The 15,706-nt window shown below is 41.4% G+C and overlaps 1 protein-coding gene across 1 annotated transcript in view; it reads right to left on the bottom strand.

Annotated features, from left to right (window-relative positions):
* LOC311140567 (plectin-like) overlaps positions 1-15,706 on the bottom strand; it is an 89,900-nt gene that overhangs the window by 48,605 nt on the left and 25,589 nt on the right. The window contains exon 2 of the mRNA XM_084175683.1: positions 1,522-1,583. Within this exon, the coding sequence (XP_084031809.1) occupies positions 1,522-1,583 (62 nt within the window). The remainder of the gene's footprint in view (positions 1-1,521; positions 1,584-15,706) is intronic.

Consider the following 15,706-nt stretch of genomic DNA (forward strand, 5'->3'; position numbering starts at 1 on the left):
TTGAATGATTTTCAGCCCGAAGTGAAGGGACAGGGGTGAGGTAGGTGAGAAGAGAATGGTGACAACAGCACAATTTACAAACTCACTCAGTCGAAGAGAGACATTAATCTTCTGATAAACCTTCCCTCAAAACACCAAGCTAGAAACCAAACACTCATGATTTCCAGTAACCTTTCTGTGTGTGTGTGTGTGTGTGTGTGTGTTGCATGTCTGTGTATGACCAATGCATGTCACTTTCAATGAAGCTGTTGTTGTAGTAGGTTGAGATGGTATGAAAAAACAACCACTTGATGGTTTGATATCTGTGGATATCTGTCTGATGGGGGATCCAAACTCGATGTCATAATATTGTGTTGTCATGGATACTACCCAGCATGGGATCATGACTTCAATGGCACCAGCATGTTCAGCATGGCTGGACCAGAATGGACCCAGCTCCACTCATAGTAATGCAGTAATGGTTAAATCAGATGGTTACATCTCATCTACTAACATACCAACACAGATATCCCATATGCCAAAATAATAATGGTAAACATAAGAGGTGAGAACAGGTGTGTGGTCCTCTGTAGCTCAGCTGGTAGAGCACGGCGCTTGTAACGCCAAGGTAGTGGGTTCGATCCCCGGGACCACCCATACACAAAAATGTATGCACGCATGACTGTAAGTCGCTTTGGATAAAAGCGTCTGCTAAATGGCATATTATTATTATTATTATTATTATTATTATTATTATTATTAACATAGTCTTCCTCTAATACAGAAACTATCTGGGTCTGTGTAAAACTGATCCTAGACCAGCACTCCTACTCTGAGACGCTTTATGAATACGGGCCCTGGTGTTTGTTAAGATTCGTCCCCGTTTTAAATTTGAGAAACGGAACTACACATCCAAAACACAGTAATAAAGTATCTGGCCGGTGTCGTCACGATTCACGCCAAAGATTCTAGCCTACTCCTGTCATTAGAGGCAAAATGACTTCTGAAGCTAAAGATCCATTTTTGCCGAGAGGCTAAATTACAACCGTCAGAAAACACACAGCTCAGCCCCCATGTGGTTGGTGGGCCAATTATGAGGTATGATTCACTAAGGAAACATCTGCCATTTGCCACTCGCACACATCACTTCTGGAACAGTAGAGATCCAACTCCCCATAAATCCTGTTATGACAAATTCTGTGGTTGTTATGCAAGTAACCACTTCAGCCCTTTTCATTAGTTTGATGACATTTGACTGATATTTATGAAATAACATAGGAATACTGATTTTGAAAATGTTGTATGAGTCATTGTGAGAAGTCCAGTAGAAATGTATCAGCTCAGAACCAATATTGAAACAAATCTATTGAAATCAAATAGATGATGGTTAAAAATGAGTCGGTGTGTGTGTGCATGTGGTTGTCTTTGTGTATAAACTATTGATACCAGTGATGAGTGCATTAAGGTAATTAAGACAGGGAGCGTGAGTTAGGTATTGAGCTATTGAGCATATAAATGTACTCTGGTAGTGTGTGACCATACCTTTATCAAGTGTTTGTTCACCCATTTTGTGAAGGTCTTTTTCTGTACTCGATCCCGTTCATCTGTAAGACACAACAAAGAGCAAACGTCAGACATGATTATAAAAAACAAACATACCAAGGAAAAATAAAGATTTGATACACCCTCTGAGTACATACAGAAATATTGAGGTATTCTTTACGGGGGTCGAGAAAACTCAGTCTAAATTAAAACAGGTCACAGGGTATTAGGGATAAGGAGAAGGAGAAGATCAACGGAATTAAAATACCTTTAACATGAACAAGAGCTGAAATATAACAAATATTCTAGATGCCACCATCGTTTTGTACTTCCCTGAGACAAAGAGATATCATCATTGGATGGGATTAGTCTAGCCTAGAGACATGATAGCAGAGCGTCTGGACTAAACATGTCTGACTCACGAGACATCATCATCATAGCACAGTCAGTGTCTAGATATACACCCACATTGTCTAGTTGTGTCTGCAAATGCTTTTCACTATTGTATGACTACAGACAGGGCCTAAGGCTGAGTGGAGGCATTACACTGTACAGGTGTTCAGTATCTCTATAGGCCTAGTACTGTATGTACACACTACATACTGTAACCGACACTGTTGTGCAGGTTGAACATGACAAGATATGGTAGCACTCAGAGAGTAAGAGAAAAGTGACTTAACGGGCAGATAACCACATCTAGCAGACAGAGGCCGTCTCAGCCTCACCATACTGAGTGGGATCGCCACACCCAGTCAAATACCTGGACACACCCCACTACCCTGGGGTACTGGAAAACATATTGCAGCGCGCAGACACTGACGTACCAACTGTAGACACTGACCCTCCCCAACCAAGAGGCATATCACCAACTGTTAGTCATCATGCCAGACCGCTTCACTGAAAGATTAGTTAAGTAACGGATACCAAAAAATAAACAAAGAAGTCACATTGAGATATACATCTCTTTTTCAAGTGAGCCCATCAGTTATATCAAGTGAGATAGTACTGATGGGCAATCCAATAGCAATTCCAATAGGTCTGTTTTGAAAGTCATACGTCATATTAAAGATAATATTGTAGTTATTGCACTGAAGACTCATTATCCAGATACAAGACATGGGTGTCCATATTAATATTATTTAATTAACACACTGCATGCAAGGTCCTTCAAATAAATATTTCGTACCACTAAAGGGGAAAATACCACCCCAACATCAAATGTGAAAATGGCGCGTTTCTATGTTTTGTAGTAAAAAAAAGATAGAAGATAAATGTTTCCAATGACATCATCAACCAATTAGTAGACAATTAGTAGACAATGCCTAATCATAATTGGTTAAAATCACACAACGCACACCAATGATGTCATTGGAAACAGTTATCTTCCTCTATCTTTTTTACCTCAAATAGAAACGCGCCATATGTTGATGTTGGGGTGGTGCTGGAGATGATGAATACGAAGTAGATCAAAAATAAAAATAAATCCCTTAAAGTGGCAATATGTAACTTTTTGGGCGACCCGACCAAAGTCACATAGAATTGCGAGTTATAGATCTATCATTCTACTTGAAAGCAAGTCTAAGAAGAGGTATTTCTATGCTTCCCATTCTTAAGTTTTGCGTCTTTTACTTTCGGTTTTGTACACCAGCTTCAAACAGCTGAATGTTATGGAAAATATATTTCACAGCGGTTTAGATGGTACAATGATTTTCTACACTATACTTGCTTATTTTGTCACATAAAGTGAAATTAGGCGAACTATTAGAGTTTTAGCAACCAGGAAATGGCAGAGCGATTTCTGCATAGTGCAACTTTAAGGAAGCCTCGGGTCTTCAGCTACTCCTATGACAGCTCAGGTAATGTTACTGAATGAACTGTATTTAAAGTGTAAACATGCTATATTAGTTAAACGTTATCAGTCTTACAAGGTAGTGAAAAGCATATTAAGTCCCACTCACAGGCGACGCCCTGCAGAACCAAAGTACAACGGGTGAAGGCAGTGCAGATTCACTGCGACTGCAAACTGAACCCGCAGGCCATGCTTTTGTATTCTCAGGTGGGCGCGGCCACAATGTTGCTATTGTGTTATGGAAACATGTTGCCATGGCAACCATAGGGTGTGTGTGCCTGGGGACTGGCGGAACTTTGACCTCTGTCATTCTCTGTCGTTCATCAATAAAGCTACAATACGAGGGTAACCCTGATTTATGCGGGACACTCCTGTTCACACTTCCTGTGAGGTAAATGCTCAAGTATCACGGTCAGGGGGGGAAGACTGATTGGTTGATTGCTAGCATAAATACAAATCAAATTTGGGACGTTTTGCAAAGGTCCCGTAGTCTAGCGACGTAATCCTGGACAAACCCTGCACCTTGACCTGTGGTCATTCAACTAATCCCAGTTTCCCACTGTGTCACCTGATGTTGAAGCGTACACACACACAAACACAGTATTAGGTGTCGCTCCTAAAAAAACGGGTATTTCTGAGAGTGAGCGAGAGAGAGACAGAGATGATGCCCAAAACAATGTGAAACCAAATACTTGTGTTTGTCCAGCAGTACAGTCCAGCTTGCAATCAGCATACACACTGCACCAATCATGACTCAAGCTAAGACAAACTATTTAAACTGCATTGTGTGATGCCTAAGATAAATTCAAATTCACAATGGCAAAAGGGGCGAAAGCCAACTCCTTGATCCATTGCATGCCAGGGCAGGCCAACGGAGTGGGTTTCAACCTATCTTAAAAGTGGTAATCTAATAGGTCCTCCTGAGTGAGTCACTCTCAGCACTTGATTAATAATTGATCATAAACCAATAGACAAATGACTATTACTCCACTTTTCTATAAAATAACCAGAAGTGAATGGTTGAGCAAGTAAGAAAATATCTATAAATGTCATTCAATAGGAAAAAAGGTATACCCAAACACACTTCAGCCCAGTTTAAACGAAAAAGGGAGTCAGGTGCTCGACTGAGGTACTTGAAATTCCCAAAAACATTCCTTACCCCAGGACATTTCAAAGGGTGACTATCCAGGAAAATAAAGAAAACAACAAAAAAAATAGAAATTTACGGGACACAAACAGGCTCCCGTTTCGGCGTAAAACAACTTCATTAGAGTCCTGAAGGCGTTTTACACCGAAACGGGAGCCTGCTTCTGTACCGTAAATAAATATTTCAGATCTATGAAACAGAGTGCTCCTTTTTCTTTATTCTCCTGGATAGTCAACCCTTGAAGTGTCCTGGGGTAAGGAATGTTTCTATAGGAGTTGTATCAACAATTGTATAGCCCTCCTGAGATTTCATCCCCTCCATTTCTCCCCCACATTTTGTGAATGGGTTCGCTGACCAATAGGATAGGAGGGAGCGGCTGATGCTTTATATTAGGGGGAGTGTCCACTCTTGCTCACAATGTGGACCACTGGAGAGACACAGAAAACATTACAGCAAAAAAAAAAAACGTCATTTTAAATCTAAATGTATCCTCAGAACTTACCCTTAAGAGAAGGGGAATCCCCATAGATGATGATTACAGAAAGCTCAAACTGTAATTGAAGAGTGCACTAAAGGCTCACAGTGGAAGCCATGAGCCCTCTTTCAATTTAAATTGACACTGGCAGTTGGTTTGTATCTTAGCATCATGAAGGGGCTCATTCCACATACTAGCCAATCAGGACCTGACTTGAACCTCTGAAAATACTTGTCTGTGCAGGGATCTGAAAATGGTCCAAACCTGTAACTACAGCAGTAAAACTTTTCCTTTCACAGGAAAAGAAAAAGCACCCAGCATTTTAACTCTCTCCCTTACGCAATCATGAACCATAGTATCAGCGGCAAACTTTTCAAATGAACCTATTTGACACAGAAAGTCTAGGTGTCTATGACACACAGTGTCTAGGTGAACACTGTCATACTCGTATCTATAGAACCAAACTCAAAGTCAACCTTTTCATGTACTGTAAACGTCTGACACATAGCTTCCTAGGTGAAAGCTGTCATACTGGTACCTTTCCTGCCGTCCGTAGACTTGAGCATCCCCTGGTAGTAGCCTTCGTCTGAGGGCACCCTGTCCCTTCCATCCCTGCCACCATTGCTATCTGTCGAGAAGTTCCTGTATCTCTGTTGCTGAGAGCTCATGGTGCCACTCAATTCCAAATAAATTAATCAAAAGTCCCCTCTGGCGCGCTCTATGTGACTGCTTTGTCACCACACGGTTTCTGTCGGTAGCTAATAATGTTTCTCTCTCTCCTGCTCTTTTTCCTCTTAAAAATTCCTCAGTGCTCCTTTCACTCAGAGGGAGCATGCAGTCGTGTGGCTCAGTTCCAGTCAGCACTTTTGATCTAGCCTATGCTTTTTCCCTCTCTCTCGCTCTACCTCCGTATGAGCTCTGCTCTTCTTTTCTTCTCGTTGTGTTTTTTCTCCCTCTCCTCCTTTCGGAATAAATTATGCCTGTGGGGTACAGAGTCTGGGCCTGTCTATGTGCTGATCTGTACAGTATGTTAACTGCCTGTGTGTTTGGAGGACATTGTGGTGGGTAAGGCTCGGCCACACCCTTCCTCTGCCCAGTCATATTGGTGTGGCTGGTGAGAGCAGGAAGGGGGCGGGGACAGAGGAGGGCCAGCAGGCCCGTTGTACCATAAAAGACACAACCTGCATACACTTTTACTTGTCATCTTACCTTCATTTACACAAGAGTACACAGTACACACCCTGAATCATTATACTTCGTTACGATAGCTGTATAAGCAATAACGAAGAATGGCACCAGAATAAATAACGCAATATTGTTTTACGGTTTGATATAACTTCATAATGTTTTAGAACACAGTACAATGTCTCCATTGATTTATAATTACTTTTTAACGCACACACACACGCACCCCAATGTGATTAATCATTGCCTACTCATGGCATTCCTGAGAGAGCTGTTGGTGTTACTCAGTGTGATGAGGAAGAGGACAAGGCTGAGGGAAGGGCTACTTTGGCACCCACACACACTGAGAGATCAGCCATGACCCAACCCTCAACAAGTCTATACAGTACTAGCTATACCCTCATCTAAGGACATGTAGATTCTCGAACTAGACAATTAGTGAAGGAGTACTTATTCCTTCTGCTCTGCTGAAGGCCTGATAGAGAGTCTGTGTGTGTGTGTTTTCCCTTTAACCACACCAACATGAACCTCAACATGAACCTCAAACACTCACATGTAAAGACTTTACAGAGACATTCCAGCACACCGCCACTACAACCAGCTAGCATCCTTAAACCAGCGATTATCATGATCAGTCCTTTATCAGCCTCTAGCCCAGAGATGACCATTCAGATAACTGAAGACACTATATCAGTGAGGACATCAGTGAGGACTTGTTTTGGCTTTGGTGGGGTGTCTCATTCCCTCATAATAACATGGGAAGATACAAAATACACTGAAGACAGACCCAGGTATGAACAGGGGGTATACTACAAAGTAGCATCAAGGAGTTAGCCAGCTTACTTTGATAAACAAAAATAAATAACTTGATTTTCTAGTTCATTAAAAAAGCTAAACTTATGTGTTTTTGTTTATTGAATCAATTAGACAATACAAATTTCAAGAATTTCAACATTTATGAGAATATTTCAGCTAGTTAGTTGACTAACTCCTTGAATCTGCTTTGTAGTATACCCCTCAGGGTTTCTAGTCCTGTGTATTTTGGGGCTTCACTGAGTTTCCTTCACTGTGGTCTGACCCCCTATAAGAGCTGTAGGGTGCTGACAGCCAAACCAATGCCACAGGGTGCGACCAACAAGCCCTGGTAAATCCTAGCCCTCTAACCATTAAGAGGGTAGGAGGTATGCATCTCATTTCCACACCCGTCTGACATAACATTAGGAGGGATGTAAAAAAAACACTTTTCTTCCCAACGTGAGGTGATTAAGGCATCTTGTTTGAACATGAAGCAGTTGATGAGTCAGGATGTGTGTGTTTGTTTTATTTGACACTAAGTTCACAAAATTTGCAAATTGTGGAGAGGCACACCTTAAATAATAGCTTTGTGTACTTCCACACGTCTAGGCAAGAACAGGAATTAAGGAGGGAAGGCAAATACCATAATACTGCACAGCCCAAGAAATACAAGGGAATAGAACATAGTGCTATAATAACACACACATAATCACACCTCGACAGTGCTGGAGGCTAAACTTAAAAACACTGAGGATCCATATGGTCACCTCTCACAGGGGAGTTCGGATAGTGTAGCATGGGAAAGAAAGGATTAACATATGGTGTCATTGATTTCTATGTGCTTAGCAGACCGCAACACATTAACTGCTACTGATAACTTAAAACAGGTTGGGAGTTTTATGGAACAGAGTAAGTTTATGGAATCAAATTTCAATGTGCATGGGGTTGAAAGAAAGCTAGAAAAGAGGTGAAGTGAAAGGGCTTTGATCATGGACTACTGCTTGTACAGCTGGGATGATGCTGACTGAGGGCAGGGCGATGTGATGAATGTGTTTGTGATCTCCTTTCTGCTGGCTGGTGCACTGGGCCAAAGTCCTAACTTAACTTAATATCCTAACCCACCCCCCAAACACACGCCCACCCTTACCCCCCGCACAGAGAGGAGTGGTAGGCCTACAAAAGGCTGATACGTGACAAATCTGGCCATACAAATCACACTCATGTCATATATCATCTAAAATAAAACATTAGGTGTAAGAGCATGAAATGTAAATATCAATCTTGGATGTAGCTTACTGTATAGAACTTGATAGCTTGTCACTGGATCGTAAATAGCTAGACATACTGGACCATACAGTATTTTATACCTGGAGGTCAACACTGCCATGCGGTGGCAAAGGGCTTTCCCCTCACTGGTGTGAACACCAATGTCAGGCACTTCTCTTTACAAGTGTGACATAATGATATGAACAGCTCCGGGGTGAAATTTCCCCTAGGTACAGATCTAGGATCAGTTTCCCCTCCTTCAATCCGAACCTTAACCATGCAAAATTGACCCAAGACTGGGTGGGGGGTGGGGTGGGGGAGGGGGGCATAACAACAGGAAATGTGTAATGTCACAGGAAGTCCCAAACAAAAGAGCAGTCAACATCAGTGATACCGTGGAAAATCTTACTTATGAAACCGTTTTCGCCAAAGACGCTCCAAAGAAAGATGTATCATTAAGGTCTACACATGATTATAACCTTGCTCCCTCATTTGCCCTCATCTAAACCAGATGGAACGCTTGGCCTTTTAAAAACAAAGACTTTGTTGAAAACGAAGAGATTTTTGTCTCTCGAAATGACATGCTTACGGTTCTCTCATTGCTAGAATGAGACAGATTAAAGTGTGAGAGTGTCTTGGTGTTCTCATGTGTTCCCACACTGACTCTGAATCATATGTGGACAACCTTAGTGGAGTTGCCAACAACCAGATGCATCCGGTTTTCAGGGATATAGCTAATTCAACCAAGCCAGAGGTGGGAACTCCGCTCAGGTGTTTCTTTTATGCCTGCTACGTTAGATTATATGTGGAGGATGTGGATGGATCATTCTGGTGGAGGGAAGAGGGTGAATCTCCCTGGATCCACCCCTCTAATTTGTATTCCCGATGTTTCCTTCCAAGGCTCATCTATATTCAAAGAACTTAATGAGACTCTACAAAGCCGAACTTTGTCAGATGTTTGTCAGATGTCAAAATGAGTCCACATCCCACACCATCAGTTGTGTATTCAGCTATACATCTCCATCCCAAATAGAAAATAATATGCCGCAAGCCTATACATCTGTAGAAAGTCCCACATGAAAACACCAAACACATCTATATCACTGCTAAACCTCTGAACAGTTCCCACAATACTACGTCCTTGTTTCTGAAAGATCTACCAAATTGGGTTGAAGGAAATGGCGATTTTTCTCCTAAATCAACAGTGGTAGTTGTTTTCCATTTCAAATAGAAAACAACTAGGTTCCATTTCAAATAGCTTCTCATGGTACTCAAACCTATTCACTCACTCAACTCACTCCGTTAACCATACTCAGCAGAGATAAGCATCAAAGCCATTTGGACTGAATCATGGAGTGACCTCCTAAACTTTGTTTCAGTTTTCCGTTGCAAAACCTCCGCAGAGGTAGGCCTACTCCTTCAGAGATAGAAAAGTGTCCCCTGCAGACATTCTAACCCAGAGTTCAAAGGGAGAGGAATGGAGAACCATCCAAAGTAAACAGAAGATATTCACAACACTATTCCGGCCATGCCCTATCGGTTTAAACTCTTTCACAACTGTAAACGGTCACATAAATGCAATGCTATTGCCTGACCCTTCAAAGTTGGAACGTCAACGTCATTATGCTCTCCATATGAGTGTTTGTTCAGTTCGTGGCTCATGTCAAGTTCATCGGTAAAAATCATCAGGTCAAGCATCTTTGACTCAGACGATCGGTCTTGTAGTCACAGGGAACATGATTCCGTAGGAAAACAAACAGAGATGAAAAAAGAACAGAAATCCGCCATCATGGTTTAGATAGTCTTGAGCTCATGGAGAGAGAAAAGGTGAGAACAGGGGAGGAGAGGAGGGGAGGGTTAACGCCCCTCATTCCAGAGAAGGGAGCAGCCTCACCCCTCCCTTAGAGTGACATCCACCTCCCTCAGGATACCTTGCGCTCACTGACTCTCTCCCTCCCACTGTCCTGTCACTCCAGCCCAATGCAAGTGGGAGCGTGTACTCGAAATGTTCATAAAATAAAACCAAGCGGAACAACCGGGATACACCTTGTTCCTGACTGTGTGTGTGTGTGTGCGCGCACACCCAGTTTGGGTCAGCTGTGTCTCACAAAGAAATAGAAATCAAAGGAACTACAGCAAAGTGTACCTGTGAGATATTCATAAAGATCAAGAGTCATATCGTCCAGTCTTTATTGCACTTTTTCTGTCTGTATATCAGGACATGAGGGGATTGTTGCCATAGCTATGGAATGACTCACTCACTGCCCGACATTATCTTCACAGATCTAAATCCCTGTAGCAGGATGAAACGTCATAGTCAGAATTAGATCAAAAGATGAAGCTATAAGCCCAATTTAATGCCGACTCAACAAGGAATGGATTAGCCCTGACAGCTGAGGTTGATAATGGCTAATTAGTCTACCGCTCCTGGAGCCATGGTGGAAAGCCCCACATCTGTGAATTAACGCTCACTCTCATGGACTTTCCTTTAGTAAACTTACACAGAGAGAATAGTGAGCCTGTTTAATCAAGGTGTAGGTACAGTACCTGTACAATACAACACCCAGTCTCCCTCTATTGGAGATGGTATCATACTACACCAGCCTATGCACTCAATACGTACAATACTTTTCGACTGAGGGCAACAGACGCTTTATTCAAAGTATGCAAAATAGAAATTACAACATTGCTACTGAGAATACCTGTCAAAAAAAATCGAACAAATACGTTACTCTCACTTCATTCCCTATCCCTTCAAAAATCATTATTACTGGTTTCCATATTGTATCAACATTAGCTGAGGGCTGAATCGGGAATTATCTGACCGATGGTACATTTGAATGTGGAAAAAGGGGAACCTGAGAGGGGTTGCTGTGGCAACATCTCCAAACATATGGTAGCTTGTTGCGCCTGGGTTATTTTAGTTCTTAGTCATGGCTGTATTTTTAGACTGGGAGCTGTGTCTCCCATGATTGACTAACTTCAGTGGTTCCCCTTTGATGGAGAAAAGACTAGAAAGTTCACGGAGTGAACATTAGATGGCAACAAAGCACAATGAGGACAGGGTGACTTTTACTGGTCTTATTATACTGTAAATTGTTATACTTTTTTTTCTGTGCACATGACCTAACCACGATAAACTCTGGGCTCTATATAAGTCAATTATAGTCAAGTTACATGGTGAGAAGAAAAACACCTGGATCTAAAAACAGAGTAATGAAAACTTGCCAATCCTGCATACAGCAGACATTTCAAAATCACACAAAAAGTAATGTATGAAAAAGCAAATATGATGAAGGTGCTATTTAGACCCTCTCTGAGTGTACTTATGGAAGGGGATTCACAACTAGACTTCATACCCACTGAATACTCTAAAACGGAGTTATAGATATTGTTACATGGAACTGGAAGTGTTACTTAAGACACTACTCGTCATTAGTGTCTCTAAAATAGTAATAGTAATAATAGCTGAATGACATCCTTGATCCTAATTGTCAGGACATTGCTTAATCCAGTCAGGGTGAGTAATCAACAGAGCACTATCCCTACCCCATAAAATCCCTCCCCTCACACAGTCACTCAATCTGCACATGATCCAGCTGCCATGTCACACCCAGAGTGCAATAACAACCTGAGAACTGTGATGCAGAGGAATAACAAGTACATTATTATTTAAACACTTACCATATACTGGAGTAGTTATTCATTACTATAGGCTGTTAACAGTTTGACCTGTAGGCAGTTCCCATGCATAGAGAACAAAGTCAAGAAGAGTCAAGAAGACCCACCCGATTGGAAAGGCTTGCCAAAGCTCTTGATGGTAGTCATTTGTGATTTGCGTGAGAGCTGGGGAGTAAGAGCTCCTTCAGTGTTCTACTTTAAACACATATGGAAGTGAGTTGGACATGAGACAGCTGGGGGCAATCAGCAAAACATCCGCCATTATATAAATGGAATCCAGGACTAGTTTAACTGTAACACTAAAAAGAGACAGCTAATCAAGTCTCTTACGCTTTCTCCCCCATTCACAAATCTCACATGTGTCACGGATTCAGCCGATGCTGCCCCTCCTCCTTGCTCGGGCAGGCTTCGGCGTTCATCATCACCGGAGTACTAGCTGCTACCGATCCTTGTATCTATGTTCGACTTGTTTTGTCTTAATTGGTCACACCTGTTTCCCATCATGTAGTTATGTCTTCCCTATTTAACCCTCTGTCTCACACTGTGTGTTGTGCGTGTTTGTTCATGTTTTGGTTGTCGTTAGTGTGCGGATTTGTTCCCTCCCTGCGTGGAGGTTGTTCATTCTTTTACCTACGAGTAAAGTACGCCTTTTGATTAGCTCTGTGTCCTGCGCCTGACTTCGCCTACCGCATTACACTGACGCCTTGACAACATGCTACTAATATGTATAATGTATTTAATTGAGAATTGCACCATACATTCTGAATCCATTCAGTTGCCTAAGATTTAAATTGTCATTAATTCAAACAAAGAGTAGCCTAATCAACAACACGCTTGAGGTATCAACATTTTCACTTCATTGGCATATTGCAATATGTCGCAATGGAAACCATCTAATGAAAATAATACTATATGAATTATCATGTTGTAGGGCCCTGTGTTTTGCTCAATCATGTTACATGCCTGGATTTTAATCTGTTTTTATATGACGGTCCAGCAACATCCCCAGACAATTGTTTAAATGTTTGGTGTAATTCTCATTTCTGGATTAGGTTCAAAATACAGGAAAAAATATTGCTATGTCAAATGATTGCGCAAAACACAGGGACCTATACCATATATTTTACTTCAAATTATTCAATTATAAACTTCAATTATTACCAGTTACTACAATTGTATTACATATGATACTATTTACTACTGTAAGACTATAACCAGTGTGGGGAACGCCTACTTTGCTTAACCCTTCCCCATGTCAGTATCTATATTTCTACCACTCACCTACACAACACATTTTGCTGTACAAATATCTGCTTCTTTCTGCATAGCTCATCTCGTGCAAGTGATCTTCCCGTTCATAAACTATTCCCAGATTAATTAACGAAATCGCTCCAGTTGAAACTTCGGGGCTCCCCATTACTTTAACAGGTGAAACGCAACATGAGTTGTCAAGACACGCTCACCGACCTTACGGAGCGCAAGAATGCAAACACACTCGCTTTCAGCGCGAACTGGCCATGATGCGACAGTCGAGGGAGAGAGAAAATGCTTTCTAATGGATGGGTGACACGACAGCCCTGCCCATCTCATTTGGGTCCTTTTATTTCCCAAAGTTATATGGACTTGTCTCTGTTCCATATCAATTGATATATACACAGTATATAGGCCTATATATCCATTCAATATAGCAATTAAATGTATTTATTTATTTATAATAATAATAATAATAATAATAGGTAAGACATTATTTTAATGTTCTTGGGATTAGGTTCAATTACAATTATTGAAATATATATGTATGACAAGGAAAGCAAATATTCGGTGCGAAATATAAAGTAGGAAATATATAGTTTAATTATTTTACTTTATGTGTGTGTGTGTGTGTGTGTGTTTGTATACATGCCTTTGAGAACCTTCCTGAGTGTTGTGGTTTATGGAGTGTGTTATCTGGGCTCTTTGGCAGTTTTAACAGTGGCCCGGGGTGATGCAGGTCTTATAATATCAATCTATAATTATAAAAACTGTCATCAGGTTACCTTTGAGGGTCCCTTGGGCCTGCACACGGAGGGCTGCATTCCACCTTGGAACTCACAGTACTTCAAGTCTAAAACCCTTCTACCACTGTTAGGGCTGAATTATCATTAAGCCCATCATGAAGGCTAAAAGGAAGGGGGAAAAGCGGACTACTTTCTCTCTTTCTAACAGGAGTGTAATTAAAGAATGAATGACTGTCTACATGGGTCGACCGACACAAACGCCACCGTCGTCAGTCAAAGGGAGGGAGGCGGGGGGCTAATTTACGACAGGTCACAACTGACCTGATCCTAGGTCAGATTAAAGAGTGGGCAGATGGCCTGAATATGACTGACCTCTGCTCCACAAACATACAACTGCACTTGTCTTCAGACACTAAGGACTGGTTTCTTGCATCCATACTAAAAAAGCCTTCTTCTGGACTAAAAAGCATATGGTCGATGGAGAATCTTCTTGAAAGTGACTTTTAGCCCGTGGAGAGGCATAATCTGGGTCCGGGAAACTGGACCTACGATTCTAACTTTTAACCTTTAAACAATATTATGTGACCCGTTTCAGGAAGCTATGCATATGTTGCACGTCACTACTTCACAGGAGAGGCATTTGAACATAAACACATATTTTTTTATCAAAAAGCGTTTTTTGGCAGAAATGCCTTCTGGAACATGTGAACTTTCATGTGCCTTAATAACAAACTTGTATGCCATCTGTAAATAGGAATACAATTGTTAAATTACGAGCCGAGTTGGTTTAGTCACGGAAAAAGACAGGAACCTTCCCGCTAGCCATGATTGGCTAAGATGATGGATGGGCTGGATAGATGCCGATAGATGAGTTCGGATTGGTCTGCCATGTAGCATGTGTTTGTCTATAAAATAAGCTGCTCAGTATGTGTAGATAATCCTTGCTACTGCGGCTTTTTTGAAAGATATAACGTTAGCCATGGAGAACTGCAAAAGTGTTGCTACTGCTCTCAACAACATTGCTGCCTAAATTTAGCAGGCGCTGTCGACAAAGATCAGTGGGAAAAAGTTGAGATGGACTACTTTCTGAACATGGTCAATGTGAACCGGAGTGACTTGACACAACGCGGGTCAAACAAGCTGTACAAACAAAACTGAGTTAAAAGGGGTTCCAGTCTGCCGTGAAGCCTTTATCTATGAATACGGGTAAGAGTCTAGCTACATTTTCAGATAATATATGTTTCAAATTTTGTCAGAAAGTCGTTTTCAGTCCAAGTTATAGCATATTGTTATCTAGCTAGCGAACGTTTGACTGCTGGATCGCTAGCTAATGTTATGTGCATGATCTGCGTAGTAATATTATTAGTATCTCAGAAAGCTATTTGCATTGCTAGTTATAGCCTAATGTTAGCTAGCTAGCTAACATTGAACCTAGTTGGTTAGCTTTAGCTACCTGCAGATTCATACTACAGCACTTCATACATGGTGGCTAGCTATGACAATCCGTTTGTATTGCTAGTAGTATGGGCTGGGATTATGGTTCATTGTTTAGCTAGCTAGCTACATCTCTAAACAAAAGACTTCACTTCGCCAGGTAATTACATGACCCATCGGGTTAGCCAGGTGTGTCTGGTGGTGATTACGGCAATCTATTGTATTACATTAACATGTATACATGTCTAGACAATATCCACAGCTACAGTGAGGGAAAAAAGTTTTTGATACCCTGCTGATTTTGTATGTTTGCCCACTGACAAAGAAATGATCAGTCTATAATTTTAATGCTAGGT

Source organism: Coregonus lavaretus (genome assembly GCF_964263955.1).
Source record: "Coregonus lavaretus genome assembly, chromosome: 13".
In the NCBI taxonomy this organism is placed as follows: domain Eukaryota; kingdom Metazoa; phylum Chordata; class Actinopteri; order Salmoniformes; family Salmonidae; genus Coregonus; species Coregonus lavaretus.